Source organism: Botrytis fragariae (genome assembly GCF_013461495.1).
Source record: "Botrytis fragariae strain BVB16 chromosome Unknown tig00000012, whole genome shotgun sequence".
NCBI lineage: Eukaryota > Fungi > Ascomycota > Leotiomycetes > Helotiales > Sclerotiniaceae > Botrytis > Botrytis fragariae.
In genome coordinates, this window is record NW_023500989.1 from 1,209,450 (window position 1) to 1,228,193 (window position 18,744).

At 44.9% G+C, this 18,744-nt stretch overlaps 8 protein-coding genes across 8 annotated transcripts; 3 read left to right on the top strand and 5 right to left on the bottom strand.

The window, feature by feature from the left end:
• Positions 1-1,078: 1,078 nt before the first annotated feature.
• Positions 1,079-2,071, bottom strand: Bfra_002600 (putative transcription initiation factor tfiid subunit 11 protein; the record flags this gene model as incomplete). Its single annotated transcript, XM_037333016.1, has 1 exon — positions 1,079-2,071. One exon carries the CDS (start codon positions 2,069-2,071, stop codon positions 1,079-1,081), a length of 993 nt encoding a protein of 330 aa, XP_037195144.1.
• Positions 2,072-2,581: 510 nt separating this feature from the next.
• Bfra_002601 (putative gtp cyclohydrolase protein) lies at positions 2,582-3,639 on the top strand (the record flags this gene model as incomplete). The annotated part of the gene is made up of 3 exons (XM_037333017.1): positions 2,582-2,879; positions 2,967-3,271; positions 3,331-3,639. 3 exons carry the CDS (start codon positions 2,582-2,584, stop codon positions 3,637-3,639), a joined length of 912 nt encoding a protein of 303 aa, XP_037195145.1.
• Positions 3,640-3,955: 316 nt separating this feature from the next.
• Positions 3,956-4,778, bottom strand: Bfra_002602 (uncharacterized protein; the record flags this gene model as incomplete). Its single annotated transcript, XM_037333018.1, has 2 exons — positions 3,956-4,509; positions 4,604-4,778. 2 exons carry the CDS (start codon positions 4,776-4,778, stop codon positions 3,956-3,958), a joined length of 729 nt encoding a protein of 242 aa, XP_037195146.1.
• A 593-nt stretch (positions 4,779-5,371) lies between these two features.
• On the top strand, positions 5,372-6,830 carry Bfra_002603 (putative transcription initiation factor tfiid complex 60 kda subunit protein; the record flags this gene model as incomplete). The annotated part of the gene is made up of 2 exons (XM_037333019.1): positions 5,372-5,753; positions 5,797-6,830. The coding sequence occupies 2 exons, from the start codon at positions 5,372-5,374 to the stop codon at positions 6,828-6,830; spliced, it is 1,416 nt and encodes a 471-aa protein (XP_037195147.1).
• A 383-nt stretch (positions 6,831-7,213) lies between these two features.
• Positions 7,214-9,349, bottom strand: Bfra_002604 (putative carbohydrate-binding -like protein; the record flags this gene model as incomplete). The annotated part of the gene is made up of 4 exons (XM_037333020.1): positions 7,214-8,411; positions 8,471-8,729; positions 8,789-8,889; positions 8,940-9,349. 4 exons carry the CDS (start codon positions 9,347-9,349, stop codon positions 7,214-7,216), a joined length of 1,968 nt encoding a protein of 655 aa, XP_037195148.1.
• A 2,048-nt stretch (positions 9,350-11,397) lies between these two features.
• On the top strand, positions 11,398-13,293 carry Bfra_002605 (putative het domain protein; the record flags this gene model as incomplete). The annotated part of the gene is made up of 1 exon (XM_037333021.1): positions 11,398-13,293. The coding sequence occupies one exon, from the start codon at positions 11,398-11,400 to the stop codon at positions 13,291-13,293; it is 1,896 nt and encodes a 631-aa protein (XP_037195149.1).
• Positions 13,294-13,398: 105 nt separating this feature from the next.
• Positions 13,399-15,583, bottom strand: Bfra_002606 (putative carboxylesterase family protein; the record flags this gene model as incomplete). The annotated part of the gene is made up of 2 exons (XM_037333022.1): positions 13,399-14,568; positions 14,624-15,583. The coding sequence occupies 2 exons, from the start codon at positions 15,581-15,583 to the stop codon at positions 13,399-13,401; spliced, it is 2,130 nt and encodes a 709-aa protein (XP_037195150.1).
• A 1,120-nt stretch (positions 15,584-16,703) lies between these two features.
• Bfra_002607 (putative wsc domain-containing protein) lies at positions 16,704-18,612 on the bottom strand (the record flags this gene model as incomplete). The annotated part of the gene is made up of 4 exons (XM_037333023.1): positions 16,704-17,077; positions 17,267-18,153; positions 18,225-18,384; positions 18,441-18,612. 4 exons carry the CDS (start codon positions 18,610-18,612, stop codon positions 16,704-16,706), a joined length of 1,593 nt encoding a protein of 530 aa, XP_037195151.1.
• Between the last annotated feature and the right edge of the window lie 132 nt (positions 18,613-18,744).

The following is an 18,744-nucleotide window of genomic DNA, read 5'->3' on the forward strand; positions in this document are numbered from 1 at the left end:
CGGATAGCTTTACACATTCAAACCTCAAAAGGGAAGTTGCTTCCAGTCTTGATAAGATCTGAGATAAGCCTCTTATCTTCATGTGACTGAATCAATCGGCAGATGCAAGCCATGGGAATTGGTGGTCCATTGAAAATTTATGAGAACATGAAAGCAATCATCCGAGACTCAGATATGCAACAAATGACAGTGATATATGACCAGTCGAGATACTCAACGTTTTGTATGGGTCTTTTGGGGCAAGATTACAGGTCTCTAAACACGATCCTTAGTGAGACACTCACTATGAATTATAATACATTCATTAATGAATGATCTTCCTACAGTCAAATATTGACGATTCATATGTGACGCAAAGCTTCCACCAAGTATCCACCAACTTCAAGGATTGGTGGGATGAATTGCTGTACAGGTACTGATTAGTTGCCCTCATCTATTGTCTTTAAGGGTGAAAATCTATAGCCCAGGAAGTTAGCGTGCTTTGCTTACTTTGATAATTTTAGTATTCTTTGCAAATCGATCTTCTAGTCGAGAATTCAGTGGACGATGTTCTCCGACCTCAAATCTCGTTGGTGAGTTGTGCAAATCAGGTGGAGGGGCAGAATAGAAAAGAGAGGTTGCTGTGTTTCGAGCTGTGATTAACTTGTTACTCGATAAACTACGTCGAACTTCTAACATTCCCTCAATGAAGCAAGAATCTTTAGTGCTTCATTCAGCAAACCACTTGGTTGTGAGGCTTAAAGTACTTGCAAATCGCAATGGTAACGAAGCGAAGTATTGGACCAGATATTGAAATCATTCTCCATCAGTGCTTCACATCTTGCTCGTTGCTACCTCGAATTGACTTTCGAGAAAATGTAAATTCACAAGCCATAACACCAGTTTTTGTGATTAGCATAGTTGATTAGTAGAATATTGTATTGGATTCCGGTTTTCACGGTCTATCTCTGTGATCCGTCCAGATGACATATTTCATCCATAACGCCAATAAATGCCCCCTTGCTAAGCTCCCTGAAACCCCAACTCCATATCGCTCAAATGCATGATGAAAACTCTCAGTCGTATACGCACACCCTCTTCATTTGAACAACCTTTTCCCCCTGACTCTAGAACCAAATCTCTCAACTCCACTATGCTGTTGCAATTGCCATAGATTCAGCTGTCCAGCCAATCCATCTTCATTGCCCTCTCTCAACCTTCTCAATGCCTCCCTCAAATGATCCGGCTGCAAAGGTGCTCTTCTCGTTTCCTTGATTACGTTTACTTGGTTGGCATTATCTTCCCCGTTCACCATAGTCGTGTTCTCTGCTGGAGGCACGACCAATCCAGAATTTGGTTCTCCAGCTTCGATCCATTGATCCTGTACCTTTCTTGCATTCTCAACCAACTCTCCAACAAACTGTTTGGCTACACTCTTAACCGCTAAAATGACAGTGCCCGGTACACTTTGCGACAAAGTCTGATTTACAATTCTCCTAACGGTAGCATCAGGAAACTTTACGGCTCGCATAGCTGTATAACGTTCGAATTGTTCTGGATCCAAATGGTTTGCCAATAAAGCTCTTCGTTGAATGTCCCTTTGCTTTTCTTCTATACTAGAAGTCATCGATGTCATTGTTTGGTCCACATTATTGTCATCTTCTTCCTCTTCGTCGATATTGCCGTTGGATGTTCGTCGTTTCTTTGAGGCAGGTCCATCTGATTTTCCCACGCCTGCATTGGATCCTTCAAAATCACTCTTTCCACCCTTCGATTTCTTTGCGCGTTTTCTTTTCGATTGGCCACCTGCGACACTTCCACTGACAAGAGACATAGTATCAACACTTGGTGATCGTTCATAGCCAGGTGTGTAGACAGCAGATTCGGGAGGGAATGAAGTTTGGCGCAAAGGATGCGCAGAGTGCGTTGAGGTAGTAGATATCATACTTGCTTTCCGACGTTTTATCGATATGACTTCGGAAGCTCGACGTGTGTGCGATGTCGTAGTTGTAGATAGCGGCAATGGGCTAGAAGGTATTGTGAGGGAAAGGGAATTGTGAGGAAATTCTGTCGGTGCTGGTGGAGACGCCATATTGACTGGCGCACTTGATTCTGGAGCTAATAATCAGTGCTAAATTGATAAGTCGTGAATAGCCGTAGGGACTGAAGCTCTTATCGGCGCCGTAAATTTGACAAGTCCTGCTTGTTATACACAGGAAAATGTATGAATTTCTTCGAGAAGGAGAATATTATAAATGTAGGTATTATTAAGAGTGAGACCTAAGACATTTCCGTTGTTCCTTTTAGTAAGATTGGTGATGTAGCATTTCAATTCACGCAAGGCTGAATGGACCCCTACCTACACAGCGTTTGTCTTATAGGCATCTGTGCTCTAGCTGCATCAAATATTACTGAATAGTGGTTAGCGTCACCTTGAGATAGCCAATCGAGCCTATCTCGGAGAACAATACCCAATCTCTCACGGGTGAATTTTCTTTGATTACAATCAACCCCCATTTACACATAATATTATTGACTATTTTTTCCCGCCTTATCAAATACAATAAAGCATATCTTTCCATTCAATTCCTGATATTTCGCAATGGTACAATTCTCCAATATAGAGGGAAACAAGGTGGAAGCAGAGAAGGAGAATAGAGAATTCAATGGCGCAAGCTCCAAACGCAAATTGGAGAATCATGGGGAAGGCGGGGAAATAAGCAAGAAGAAGAAGAAGAAGTCAAAGGCCAATGGTCATGGACATAGAAGACACAGCGTCAGCACCAAACCTGCTCGAGATCCAAGGGACGAGGCGGTTACAGATACTCCAGAAGAAACTCCAATTGAAGTTTCGAGAAGTCCAAGTCCAGTCATCGATTTTGATGGCTTGAGCCGTCCCAGTATGTCGTTATCTTCTTATTCACGTCATGTCATCAAATGGCGAGATAATCGGATCCCCATGGCTCATGTAGCTAACTTTATTTCAGGTAAAGGCGCACGAGAACGTCTTGATGAATCCCCGGAACAAGCAGCCATCCGAATGACAAAATTGACCGGCGCAGTTCGCACAATTCTCGAATGTATCGGTGAAGATCCGGATCGGGAAGGTCTTTTGGCCACACCAGAACGTTATGCGAAAGCAATGCTTTATCTCACAAAAGGATATCAGGAAAATGTCAGGGACATTGTCAATGATGCGATTTTCCATGAGGATCACAATGAATTGGTCATTGTCAAAGATATCGAGGTTTTCAGTATGTGCGAACATCACATGGTTCCATTCACCGGAAAGGTACGTTTACTCTTAGCAGATTGTTTGAAGCAACGGAAGCTAATTCTTACGAAACATAGATGCACATTGGCTATATTCCAGATCGAAATGTTATCGGTATCTCAAAGTTGCCCCGAATTGCGGACATGTTCTCACGAAGACTACAAATTCAAGAAAGACTTACAAAAGATGTTGCGCATGCTGTGATGGAAATTCTCAAACCACAAGGTGTGGCAGTTGTTATGGAATCGAGCCATTTATGTATGGTTATGCGAGGAGTTGAGAAAACAAGTGCTACGACCATTACAAGTTGTGTTTTGGGTTGCATAGAAAAGAGAGAGAAGACTAGAAATGAATTTTTCAGTTTGGTGGGTTTGAATAGGCGATAGACAGATGAGAAGGAGGCGGCACATTCATTTGCATTTGCATTACTAGGCGTTTGGGAAAGAGGTACAGTGGTCTTCAACACCATCATGGGAGGGCGTTCATTCTTTGGTCTTAACGCCATTTACGTCTATTCTGGATATTTATCTATCCTAGGTCTTTGATATTCAAATCAAGAAATACAAGTCGGAAGGGAACCCACACTGGCAATTTACCAGTATGTTCTTCCAAATGCTTCTCGTCACTGTCTACATTAATTGTTTTTAACGCGAATCCATTCGTTCCATCATTTGTTACTTGTTCTCCACTTTTTTGTCCTCATCATCGAACAACACCTAGCTCTCCAACCTTCCCTTTTTCTATCTGTTCTACCAAACCCTTCACAGCATCCCATATCTTCTCCGCAACCTCATCTAGGCCATCACCCGCATCGATTGCCTTCATTATGCGTCGCTCATGCTCGAATCCTGGGAGGGTTGAATCTTGCAATGTCAAGAATCCATTCCTGACTCTTTTCTGCATTTCTCTCGTTTCGTACTTCTCGTCCCCGTAGCCGCCTCGCTTTTCCGCTTCTTCGGGCTCTAAATCCAAAAAAATCACTCTATCTGGCATCGGCAGTCCTATTTCAGGATTCTTGCACCATTCAAGGGAAAGATGACTTGGAGAATCGATTGAATATTTGGAGGAGGTGTAAATCATTCCGGAATAGTAATAACGATCGCAAACGATTGTGTACCCTTGGGCAATCAAATCTCGAATTTCTTGGGCTTTCTCCCATCGGTTTGCCGAGAAAAGAAGGTGTATTGACTGATCTGAGAGAGCAGTGGAGGATTGTAGGTAGGAATTTATCTGTTGACCAATTGAGGTTGTTCTGTCTTAAATTGTGAGCTTGGAGGCTTCCCTTTGATCGGGAGGGTAATAATCTAGGAATGAATTGCTTGAGGTGTAAATTATTGATATAGTACATACCAGGGAATCGCATAAGCTTAACATTTCGTCCAGAGGCATATAGTCTATCACATAACTTCTTTACTTGGGTCGTTTTCCCAGCTCGGTCGAGTCCTTCGATCAATATGAATGAGCCGCGGGAGATTGGGTTTGCAGGCTCGCGATATGGATAGGGATCTATGTTGGTAGTTGCCATATTGCAAGTTATGTACCAAAAAAAGCGAAATGTAGATTTTGGAAAGGTTAATCAACTTAATGAATCGGTGAAGACAGGGACAGCGGGGTACGTGTTGCACGACGCGACCTGGGGAGCGATGTGGGGGTGTATCTTTTCCGCAAATATACCCTTCTCTCTATCTTGGAATGAAATCGAATAAAACCCTACCGAAGAACAGCTCCAAATTTGATGTAACCTAAGATATTGCAAATTATCGATGCAATGAGGTGAAGTGAATGATTACAAGGAATAAGTAAAATCGATTGGATACGCAGTAGCCTCGCGAAAGAGGTCAGCCTTGCACTCTAGCTCCGACAATCTATTCGAACGACAAGTACCTATCAAAGAATATTCCACGAGCTGTACCAACGAATGCGCCGACCACAATAATTACTCGTACAGATGTTAGCATCTCAACTGCTTTCCGGTTTCTTCTCCATATGCTCTGCAGCTACATATTTCCAACTATAGGTACCCATCATTCTACCACCAGTCGCAATAAATCCATCACTCAATAAAAGTTGGCGTCCAACCCCCTCTTCCACAAAAGCTCCAAAACTCATTCGATCAATATGGCGGATCCTAAGTTAGTATGGAACCCGGACAACGTTCGCGATGTTGCCGAATCTGTCGGCATCTCACAATTGGGCGAAGAGGCAGTGAGAGCGTTGTCGCAAGAAGTTGAATACCGAGTCGGCCAGGTCATTGTCGAAGCAATGCGATTTATGCATCAAGGAAAAAGAACAGTATTGGGCACACAGGATATTTCACAAGCGCTCAAAGTATTGGACGTTGAGCCACTTTATGGTTACGAATCTACTAGGCCATTGAGATTTGGGGAGGCAAGCTTGGGTCCTGGCCAGCCTCTCTTTTACATTGAGGATGAGGAAGTGGATTTTGAGAAACTGATTAATGCGCCTCTACCAAAGGTCCCCAGAGATATGTCATTTACTGGTAAGAAAATATGGAAAGTTTAGGTATGACATGATGCTAATAGAAACAGCACATTGGCTTGCGGTTGAAGGCGTTCAACCATCAATCCCACAAAATCCCACAACAGCAGAAGCTCGTGCAAATGATCTCGTGCCTAAAGGTCCTGGTGCTAATCCCAATCTTGGAGCTCTGGCTGGTAACGATAATGTTTCGGTCAAGCCTTTAGTCAAACATATTGTGTCGAAAGAGTTGATACTTTTCTTCGACAAGATACGCGAAGCTATTCTTGATGATGACGACGATCCAGAAGTCGTAACGTTACGAGAATCCGCGTTGGAAAGTATGAAATCGGATCCAGGTCTTCAACAACTGGTTCCATATTTTGTTCATTTCATTGCTGAGAAGGTCACTCATTCTTTGAGCAATCTCTTCGTATTACAAACAATGTTGAAATTGGCACATGCCCTTATATCAAACACAACTTTATTCGTCAATCCTTACATATCAAGTCTTTGCCCACCTATTCTTACATGTCTCGTCGGCCGTAAACTTGGCACTGGGACTCCAGAAGAGTTAAAAGAAAAATATCAATTGCGAGACACAGCCGCATCTCTCATTGGTATCATCTCAAAAAACTACACGGAATCAAATGCACAGCTTAGAGCAAGGTTAGCAAGGTCGTGTCTAAAATTCTTCCTAGATCCAACACGGTCTCCAGGAGAATATTATGGAGCTATTAGTGGGCTTTTAGCAATTGGTGGTCCCGATGGTGTCAGAGCTCTCATTCTACCAAACTTGGGCGCATTTGATTATGTGTTGAACAAGTTGAAAACTGACAGGACTGGTGATGATAAGGAGATACAGATGTTAGTCGCGGTAATCATGAAAGCGGTGATGAGCCTCTCTGAAAAAACTGAAACCCTCACGAATGGTACAAACGGTACAAATGGCAATGGAACGAATGGGATGATGGATTTAGATGACGACGAAGGAAAACAGCTTGAAGAGTTTCTAGGACCTACTATCGGGAAAAGGGTACGGAATGCGGGGGATCATAAATTGAACAAGACAATTTTGGAAGCGAGAGAGAAGAATTAAAGATGTTGTAATATATGGAGCTGCATTCCGCGTCATGGGCGTTTAAGGGTATGTCTGGAAGGCATGAACTGGGCTGGGAATCGATATACAAGTGGATACATTCACTTCAATAAGTAGTTTATCATATGAGTTCTTGCATTTGAGAAAAAGGTTGTATTTGAATTGGGAAACAATAAGTTGCGGGGGTTCGAATAGTCTTAACTGCAGTCCAACAATGAAAACAAATTGTTGTGACTAAGTTACAGCCCCCATACCTAAATACATGAATAAAATAACTAAAAATCCTGAAGTTCCAAACCTCTGCGAGCAATAAATCCACCCTCCTCCTCATTGACAAACTCATCTCTACATCTTCGAACTCATTCGCGCATTCTCTTGTTCACTCAAGCTGGAATGGCATATAAAGAGGGAATATAATTATTCGTTTGTAACTTATCAGCCAGTACCAATCTGCTCGAATCACCAACTTGGAAGACGGGGCGGGGAGCAGACGCCCCTCCAATACACGATAGAGAATACCCACCAACTGATGCATCATACGTGCCCAATGTACATTGTATAAGTGGATAACTTGAGGCAGTGCTAAGTGTGTCCATATAAATGTAGGATGCGGCGCCAGAGCCAGCGCCGTCGGTATCGGCGACGCGGGTTTTGTCTGATGAGTAGAGGGATTTACCGTCGAGATAAAATTTGGCTGCGGAGCTTGCGGTGATGGGAGATACTGCTAGGATCTTCCAACCGAGAACGTCTTCGTAAGTTACATATTGGGATTTCTCGGATCCAGAGGCGATAACAAACGATGGGGTAGCACTAGCTGTAGCGGTGGTGATAGATGTGGTGGTGGTTGAAGTGGTTGTCGAGACGTAGTCAGTTACGTAAACGGTAACGGCAATAGTTGGTTTGGTAGCCTGTGCAGAGCATGCTGATGAGATAACAGTGCCAGGGTATTTGGTAAGTCCCACTGGCGTAGCAGCAACTGAGCGCTTTGCTGGAGTGACAGTGCTATTGGCAACCATGGAAGGTATAAGAGGAGTACCGTTCACTAGATGCATTGGGACGTCACTTCTTTTCGGGAGAGGATTATTGGCTACAGTAGTAGTAGTTTGGGAGACCACAGTCGATGTAAATGTCGAAGTCACGGTAGTTGATGCAGTAACGGTATCAGCTGCGAAGCCGAGCAAGGTGCTGCAATAAGGTTGAAGAGATGAGTAGGAGATCTCGACAGATGCTTGAGCAACAGCGCATGTCGTATCTCCAGATGTCAATCCTGGGTTGGTTGCATTGGTGTAGGTATATGAAAGTCCAATGAGATAATGATCAGATCCACGGTATTGTCCAACATTAGTTGCGTAGCTGGAATCCCATGCCTCGGAGTAGATGGCACAATATTGGCCTTGTGTATGAGAAAGATCATTGACATAAAGGAGATAAGTATTGAAGAATTGGCAAGTCTTCACTGGACTTCCATCAGATGGAGGGTGCTCAAGGTTGTATATCGATTGTGCGCTACAGTAAGCGGCACAGAGAGATGCATCGAAGGGACCGGTAGAGAAGATTGTTGACCCCATGTACGTATTGCATCTAATAAATGTTAGCGACAATTGCGAGAATTAAAAAGAGATTATTTTCTTGCTACTAACCCTTGTGAATCATATGGCGCATTAATGGCAGCATTTCCTAGATATTGTGCATTTCCATAACCAGGGATAGGGGCAATGCTGTTATTCGTATATCCATTGGATCCGGCAATCACGACCTGAAAGTTATCTCTGTATTGTCCAGAGTTCAGGGCATTCTCGGTAGAAACTGGGCCACCCCAGAACACACATTTGATCATTGTAACACTTGGAGGATCCTCGCATGATGCTCCAGGTTCGACACTTGGATCACGCTCAAAGTCTACACGCACGTTAGTACGTGACTGCAATTTTTCTTTCGAATAGGGTAGGTAAACCTACAAAGGTTGAAGGCCATACATCCGTTGATAGCGGAACACTTCGATGCACACAGTTCCGAATCATAATTTTCAAGAGTAGTAAAACCCATATATCCATAGGCACTAGGCGACTGTTAGGTTATTTCTCTGGTATTATGAATTCTAATACTTACTTGTTGGATGCCTTAAGGTTCTGAAAAGATTGCGTGTATCCAGCTGGAGTAGAAGCAGCAGAAGCAGCATCAGAGAATCCAGAATTGGCTAAAAAAGCAGATGGAGAATCAGAGGCGTATGCTGGAGCTCCAGTAGCACCGGCTGGCTGAGCTTGACATGCTGTTCTCTTGATCTTGGGGGCATTGGCAGCATCGCTAATTGCTACCGATTGAGATGCAACAGCTTGAGTGGCAGCAACGATAGCGGTCGAAGCATCGTAGGCGATAGATTGAGCAGTTACGCCGACAGGGGGACCAGTAGTGACTGGATCAGGAGCAGCTTCGACCATAGCAAAATCGATGTCTTGGGGGACTGGAGTTGCAAAAGTCATACCCATTAGGGCAGCAACTGTTATCAAGGAAGACCGCATATTGAACAGGAAGAAGATTTGATGGATGATCTAGAGAATGCACACGAAAGTATGGATGATGGGGGAAAATTCGGCTGGGTTGAAGCATCAATATATAATATTTTTCCGCTCGCGGTGGTTGATAGCAATGGGCCATGCGTATCTCGCCAATCTCGGTATTCTCTCACCTTACTGCCGCCTTGGCTCGATGCTATCAACCATTTTCCCCTCAGAACATGTCGATAGTCAGAAATAAACATCAGCAGTACCGTGCGAGTGGACAGAAACCATAGAATGGGCGCCCCGATGGATGTCTCGGAAATTCGATAACTTGAATGTGGAAATGATTGAAGCTCATATCGCAAGCATCCTCCTCCAATTGAAGCTTTTCATCTTCACATTGGCCAGACGTAGTATACCTTATAGGGGATGATTTGACGAGTGGCTTTATTTTAGTTTGCTCTACTACTGCACATGTAGTCCGTTACGCCTCAAGACTTGAAAACCCAATTGCGATCTATGTCTGTCAAGCTAGAACTCAGTGTCTAAACCTGGGAACATACTACAAAGGCTACACTAGCAGCCCGTGGGTTATGATTGAGCGTGCACTGATAAGGCGGATGGATAGGAAATTTTGCAGACAAAAATCTGAGGGAGTGAGGTGAGTGAGATAAAAATACTATCAAGCTACAGCGAAAACAGAAACAAGCGATTCCGCTTCCCAAAAAGGACTGGAACTTTACCGGGAAAGCTGGAGGTAGAATAAAGTCCGTACTATAATGGCGGAGGCATACTCGCACGCTACTAGACCTAATTTCTAGATGCAACTGTCAGTGACAAGAGAGGCATATCGATATCGTGCGTTAGCCGTCAATTTTGACAGACGCAAAGCTTCACATGGCTGGAGCATGGTATTGTGAAGAAATCCTCACTGGAGCAATCGTCAATGCACTTCCTAAACTTGTTAAGGCTATCACGCTTCTTGTCCTCCTATCGAGACTGACTCGACTGGTCAATAATTCAATAGTCATATCCACGATAGGAAATGGGCGTGGAAATGGCTGCGGCTTGCCAAGAGAATAATTGCAACTCGACCACGTGAAGATAAGTGCGCATGGTCCCCTCACTTGTCTATATTTGGCTAGACTTCTTTACCCCTGAGCGTTCCTGGCTAACGATCATAGATAACAGAAGGCTCTCGTTAGTGGTCGACTAGGAGCCATCGCAGAGTAACAGTACAGAGTATGCCTTTAGTAGAGGATTTCTGCAAACGAGCACCTCTCAGATTTCCTCGAGCATTTAATACAATGAAAAGTTAGGGCTGACCAAGCTACACGATGGATTCGTAGGATGTGCTATATAGGCAATAGTATTGTCACGTTTTTCCATGGCAATCGAGAGGATCACCAACTCTTAGAATGCGGGGAATAGACATCTCGATAATCTGTGATATCACACTGAGTTTCTACAAATTATCTTAGAGACCTCTGTCCTCCCGGACAATTACCTCTCTCACAAATTTCAAGACTATGAAAGCACCGATTCGATACCCCACAACAGAATGAGTACCACTACCTGTCGAATAGATCTATAAAAATACAACGATCCAATTGATCAATATAAGCGAGTGAGGTTATGCTCTCCACCTCCCTCATTCTAGGCAACATCCGTAAAGCAGCGCCAAAGTAAGCCTGACGCCTCAAGCATCCAAACACCACATCATCAATAACCAATTCAATCCATCCATCCAAGCCCAACATCCTAACAAATACCAAAATCACAATGCCTCTCTGTTCCCATTGCAACGCAATCGATCTCACAGACTCGCATGCCGATATCCTACTCGGTTCATATGATTCCCTGCTTGAAAAAAGTCAACAGATAATTGATCCTCCTGCGACTACTTCTTCGAGTCATTGTGAAGGATGTCTCTATTTCATAACTATTCTTCATCATTCATCTCGCTACGCGGATTCGCGAGAAGGATTAAAGAATAAAATGATTTTTCTGTACATGCATTGTTTGAATGTGAGGGATGTGGAGAGGCAGGATCAGAAGAGGTGGGGGAGATGGATATGCGGTTTGATGTTTGTGCGGGAGAGGATTATGAGGGAAGGTTGGGGGAAGGACGGTTTGGTAATGAGGAGGAGAAGAAGTTACCTGTTGATCGGGTAAAGAATGTTCCGATTTGTCTGGATGGTAAAAATGGGCTTGAAGGGGTTAAGAAGTGGATGATAGATTGTGGGATGGATCATGAGATTTGTCGGGCTGTACAGCGGGTTAAAAGTTTACCGAAGAGACTCATCCGGATATCGATTGATGTTGAAGTAGCTCCGATTCTTATTGAGACGTCCGGGTTAGCATCTATAGATTATCTCGCATTGAGCGCTCGTTCCTTTGTGGGGACGCCAAACATCGGGGAGAGTCCCACACGGGAAAATTTCTCCATCTTAGAAACAACAGGAAAGTCTCTAGATACAAGTTCGCTTCCTAAAGCCTTGACAGATGCATTCGTTATTACCCGACGCCTAGGTTATGAGTACATCTACATCGCCGCTCTCTGTCACGTGTCAGACGATCCACTTGATCTTATAGCAATCTTCGCCCAAGCAACTCTCCTTCTTTCCGCCGATAACGTAAGCTCTCCCACAGAAGGATTAATCCAAGATCGAGCAATTTTCAATTCTCCTCCCCTCGGTATCAACAAAGACCGCTATCTGCGTTTGAGCTGTCTCCGCAACCACGCAGATCTCGATTCCTCTCCTCTCTCGACATCAGGCTGGGCATTTATTGAACGAATCCTCGCACCTCGAATTTTGCATTTCACGAAACGTCAGTTGATCTGGGAGTGTGCTTCCGGATGGAAATTTGAAGCGTCGAATGTGGAAGATAAGCAATATGGAAGTGGGATGATCAGAGGAACGTATCAGAAAAACCTCACGCAACCTTACATCAAGGAATATCTTTCTCGCGAAACTAGAAAAACCTCAGAATCCAGTACACAAGAAAACAACAATACTCAGATTTCAAATCTACGCGAATATGCACAGAGATTAGAAGTCTGGTATCAAATCATCGATACCATCTCCACCACCACCTTTCCCTCTCAACTCGATAAATCCAAAGCCCTCTCGCTCCTCACAAAAATCATCGATAACAACACATTCGGCACAAACCTCTCTGGGATCTTCACCCAAAACATCGCATACGGTCTTGCGTGGGGTCGTGTAAATACACTTCTCACCCCAAATCCCGACGCCCAAGCCCCAAGCTGGAGTTGGGGGAGTGTACATGGACCGATTTCCCACATGTATAACAGCTATCCCCCTTCCATCTTACACATGCGCTCTGCCCATCCATCATGGACAGATAAACATACACCCGAGCTTCTTTCACACACGGCATCTCCCCTCCCAGTCCCAACCTCCAATTCCCTCCCCAATAATCCGGTCCTCGGCCTCGAACTCAAAGCTTCCCTCACACGCATACTCCACCTGTGCGAACATTTCCAATCCGAATTCCCAAAATACACAGTCAATCTAGTGCTTGACCAATCCCCCATCTTCGATTGCAAATGTTGTGGGCCCAGAAGTGACGCCGTGCAAGAAACCGGAATCCAAGAATTTGAAAAGCGGAAGGATCATTACTTCGCCATGTACGTATCGGGAGATCTGGATGTTGAAGCGGGAGATGGAGATCCGTGGAAAGTGAGTCGGTGCGCGGATATGTTGGTTTTGAGGATGGTGGATGGGAGGGAGGAGATGGGGGGTTGTGAGGATGAGGGGGAGGGTGTGGCTGGACAAGGAAAAACGATTAGTGGGGATGGGGGAATGGCAGTGTATGAGAGAGTGGGACTCTTGAGATTGAGTTTCACGAGTTATGAGAAGAATTCTGTGGATGAAGGATCTATACAGGAGAAATTTGATGGGGTGGGATGGGATAGGAAAACTATCAGGTTGGTTTGAGAGATGTTAGAATATATTGGTATGCAAGAGCGAATAATGCGATGCGTGTCACTTCGATTTAATCTTCAACCTCTTCCCATCCCGACCAAAAGATTCGCACATCAACTAAATCCCCCCCTTTACATAATAATCCACCGGGTACCCCAACCAATCACACTGTTCCAAATCCGCAAACTCCTCCACCTTCCCCGGCCAATCAATCACCATCATACTCCCCTTCTCCCCACCCACACCCACCTCCTTCCACTTCCCCACCTCCTTAATCCCCTTCTGCACCGTCGCATAACCTCTACTCTTCAAGAACCCGTCATCAGTATTCGGATTCCCGGTCCTGACAAACGCCCCAAAATAACTCACGCTCAACTGCACACTCCACCAATCCTCCTGATCTCGAAACTCCAACCCCGTATTAAACGCTCCAAACACCCACGGCATATCCGCGCTATGAAATCTAAAATACGGCAAATTGGGATTCCCATTCGGATACCCCGGTGAAGACGGCGGTCCCCCCAGTCCATTCGGATCCCAGCCCGCGATCGTGCGTCCCATCTCGAAAAAGTAACTCGATTTGAAAATGCCGTTTTGCGATGCTGCATACACGGTCGCTTGGTCCACACAGCGGAAATCTTTATCTGTTGCTACGCGCTGCGACACGTTGAAGGCGTCCAGCGTGAGGTTTCCCGTGTCGTAGAAGGGGAAGAAACCGCTGTCGATGATGGATTGAGCGGCAGATGTGGATATACCGAGAGATACCGCGATGCCGGAGACTTCGGATGTGACGGGGGTGGAGGGGTAGCTGGTACCGATGGATGCGCCATCATTGGCAGTGATGCCGAAGATGACGTCGACGTGAGCGGTGCTTCCGTTGTGATTCACAAGGTCGAGTTCAGCTGTGTTGACATAGTGACCATCCTGGACAACATATCGCGCCTCGGAGCCGACCGCAATCAAATCTAGAACGGGAACATTTTTCAGACACGCAATTTGGGCAGATAGATTGGACTGGTTGCATCCCGCTGCTAGGAAAATGTTTTGGCCGGCGAGAGCATAGGATTCGGGGATGGTGAGATATGAGGAGTAGGTAGTTGCATAGTCACCGGTAAGGCCAAGCCCGACGCCACCACCAAGATTGGACATGGCTACTGCTCCTTGGAATTTCCCGATTGCAGATGGTGAGCCTAGAAGTGTGCGGACAGATCCTGCACCAGCGGAATCTCCTATGATCGTGATTCTTTTTGGGTCCCCTCCAAACGCAGCAATGTTTTTCACTGTCCACTGGTATCATATTAGCCTCATAAATGATGTGTAGAGATTAGATGTGCTACTTTACCTCTAGAGCATTGATTTGATCTGCAATCCCATAGTTCCCCGTGATGTTAGTCCCAGGAATCGCCAGGAACCCCAGAACAGAAAGTCTATAATTAACACTCACAACAACAATGTCCTCTCTACTCGCCAAATCCCCCCCATCACTCAACTGATCAGCGCCACTCCCCCCCACAAACCCACCACCATGGATCCAAAACATAACTGGTCTCAAATCCTTCGTCGATTTCACCTTGGGAATATACGGAGTTTGTATATTGAGAAACAAGCAATCCTCGCTCCCACCCGAAGATTGTGGACACTGTGCGCCATACGCAGTTGCTTGAATCGTTTTCCCGGTCGGCGAGTACGGCGTAGAATAAACGAATCGCGCAGCCGGATTCGCATACGGAATCCCGAGAAAGCGGAAAGATTTCTGGTTGCGGTATCCAATATATGTATTCCCGCCCGCGGCAAGAGAGACCTCATTGGCGTTTGTAGCAACCGCGATTCCGGGTTGACTTTCTTCGCTAGACTGTGTACAAAGAACCGGTAACTTTGCATTACCAGACGTAGATTTCGGGAAGCTCAATCCGTGAGCTGCGTCGTAGGAAATAACTCCATCGTTGATTATATATAGCTGAGAAGACGACGACCGACCACGATATGCTTGGTATGAAAGCGGGAGGAGAAAATCAGATGTGTGGCTTTTGATAGTGCTACTGCTGAGGAGCGTTTCATTCAACGCCTTGCATGCTGCGGGTGCATCTTTAGGGGAGTGAGGATCTAGAAGAATGAACCCCACGTGATTCACATCATCGGAAGCATTAAGATTATTCTGATACAAAAGCGACAACGAGGTATCCGAATTCGAAAGTGCCGAGACGAAAGAGAATATCACAGAGACGAAGAGAGAAAGATGCTGAAGACGTGAAAACACGAACATCGTGAGAAGAGTTGACCAACTCAACCCACGGGATACCATCGCATCTTGTACCTCCCAAATTGCCTCTCCACAAACTTAGCTTCATCTATTGTATTTAGCCAAGATCCTCCGTCAAAGAATTTCAAATGTCGCAACCCAGTCTACCCGGCTCATTCTTCCCGGGAATATCATGGAATATAATCCGCGCCTCCACTCGGAGTCTTCTCACAACAAGGTTAAACTGGAGATATACTTTATCCGGTCGTGCCGGTGTGCCAAAGATCAACCATTTGCGCGGGGTAACACGATGAATTTTATCCAATTCCATTTCCCCGCAATTTAATATTCAACCGGTGAAAACTGGTTGACGGCTTTTTGAATCGGCGGTTCCGCAAGGAATCTCTAATATGGGGATAAATCTCCAAGTTTTTACACCGCTTGAAATATCAATATATTAAAGTTATAAAGTCTGCCGCCGCAGCAGTAGCCTTCGGAGAGAGGGGGAAACAACAATTTTCGTTTGGTTGATATATACCAACTTTGAAATCCTGCTCACTTACCTTTGTGCATTGTATTTATCTTGTTCTTGTTACATGGTCACAATGTTAAGTAAAGCTAGGAGATGAAGTCGATGCTTACTAATCAAACCTGTGGTGAAATGTTAGACTGTAATGTGGTCATGGCATGGAGTAGTATTTCGAGACCCAAACCAGTTTACAAAGGAGTGCCTCATTCATACTTCAACCCCCCCCCCCCAATTCATTACACCAAGCAGACATTGAACGGCTCACATTAGGTAGGAAATTTAAATCCAGAGATTCATCTCATGCAGTGGTATTTTTAAGTCTAAATACATCATCTCACCCCAATTCTCCCTCCTACCGCTCCTCCTCCACCATCTTTTTGGTATCGCCAATATCGTATGGAACTTTGCATGCAAATGGTATCTCAACTTCACTTTCTCTATCTATGTCAAAAAATCGCCAAAAAATGTCAACAGTCGCAAGGACATATCATGATATCAGTAAGGCCTGCCTCCCCGCTACAATGTCCATGTCCCCGAACCCTTTTCCCTCACAGTCTATCAATCCGTCGTGAAAAAAGCAAAAATTGCTGCGTCAAGAAAAGAATGCAACAACGCAATAAAAACACAAAATCAAATCAAAAACAGCGTATACATCTAGGCGAAGTGTCCTCTCTTCTTTGCCTTTTGATGCTCGTGCAAATGTCTTCTTCTGGCAACGCCACTTGCAGTTGCAGTTGTGGTTGCAGTTGTAGTTGCAGTCGCGGTAACAGTAATAGTAACATCTTCTTGGACCCAGACTACTTCATCAACTTCGACTTTTTCGTTGAGTGGGGAGATCGCGGTGGTCGTTGAGTAAGAGGTCGAATAGAAAGATGCCGATGAGGTAGTAAGAAGAGTAGTTGCTGAGCTTGAAACTGATGCGATTGCGTCTGTGGCGGCAGTAGATGAGCTAGAGTCTGTATATGAAACTCCGGATTCGACGGCGGCGAAAACACCACCTGGTGCGTAGGTTTGTCCGAGAGAAGCGACTGTAAAACCGGAGGGTCAATAATTGCCTAACAGAGAAGAGTTTTGAAGAACAGGAAGTTGAAATTAGATTAGGAAATAGGAAATAGAACAGATGCACAAAAACAATTAGGTGAGTGTTGACATCGAAAAACAAGATTAGGCATGATAGTTGTAATGATAATCATAAACAGTGAGATTAGTAGGCTTACCAATGGTTGATCCGGCCGAGTGGGAAAGAGTTGGGACGATGGCTGATGAGCTAGTTGTGGTAGTCGCGCTTGATCCTTTGGCAGTTGAAGTTCCATATGCTGCTGATGATGTTTTAGCGGTAGTGGCTGCACCAGTCATAGCAGTAGCTGGAGCAGGTCCCGATTGAACAGCGCAGTTTCCGGGAAGTGTCGCCATAGGTCCAACAACATCTTCATTCTCCAAGGCCGATGGAAGTGTAAGGTTGCAAGACCCATAAACACTTACATCTTGGATATCAAAAAGTGGACAATCTTCAATTTCCCCGGAAGCGTTAGTGCAGGTGTCAACAGCTTCTTGCAAAAATTCTTCATCCCAGCCCATGATGAAGTCGCCGTGATACCCGTAACCAGTTGGGTCACCGTTAGAAATCACGAACTCTCCATCAATACCGTTGAAGGCATAGGTATCCCAGATAGTTTCATAGAAGAGCGAGACGAGACGAGTATCGAATCCCGCTGGGCAAGTACCAGTCATGACTTGATCAGGGTACGCCATGTGGGATTTTCCATCTGGTGCAGTTACTCCTGCGGTCTCATTCCAGCATGATGGGAACATGAGTTCCATTCGGACACCACTGACGCAGTTTTCATCAAGATAAGCCTTATCTGGCATGAAATGACGGTAAAGGGATCCTTCGGGCTGGTTTTTTGGATAATTCAAACAGTTGAAGCCAAGAGCAGCTTGTCGAAGGAAATCTTGGGTGTCATATGGAGACGTGCTCGCCCAGGATGATTTGTCAACGTCAGGAACAGCATAATCGGAGAAGTTACGGAGATCAGTATTTCCTGCAATCATAGCAAAGTCTCTGGGGAAGGCAGTTACATTATCTCCATAAAGAAGGTAATACCTGATGTAAAACATTAGCCACATCACTTCCGGTCAGTTTCCAAGAAGCAAATAATGAAAGATCCGACTTACGCAAGCATACCCCCCACTTGTTCAACTAATTGGTACTGCCCAGTAGCATCATCACGGAAGTAGAGTGAGGGAGTCCAGTATACAGATTTATCTTGAGAAACTTCACATGAAGTACAGTTTCCGGCCATTAAATCATCGTAGCCTGAAGACTCTCCAAATCCTATTCGCCATATCAAATCAGTATTCCCGTTTCCAGAGAGATCATTGCCAACATACCGCTAGATCCATGAATAGCATGTGCGTGTGGAGAGACAGTGCCAGGATTGACTAATGGATCAATTCTTGCCAGTCCACTTCGAGCTCTACATGGCATACGCCAGAAAGCATCAGCACTGCTAGCCAGCCCTGCCAAGATGGCTGCCTTTTCGACGAAAGAGTGTCCGCGCATTTTGAATATATGTATCCAAAGATCGATATCGAATTTAGTTTAGTTTATTTTGTTTCAGTGACGTTATGTAAATGATTACTTCTTGCAAGCAATGAAGAACCACCAAAGAATGTGCAGAACGAAAGATTTAAA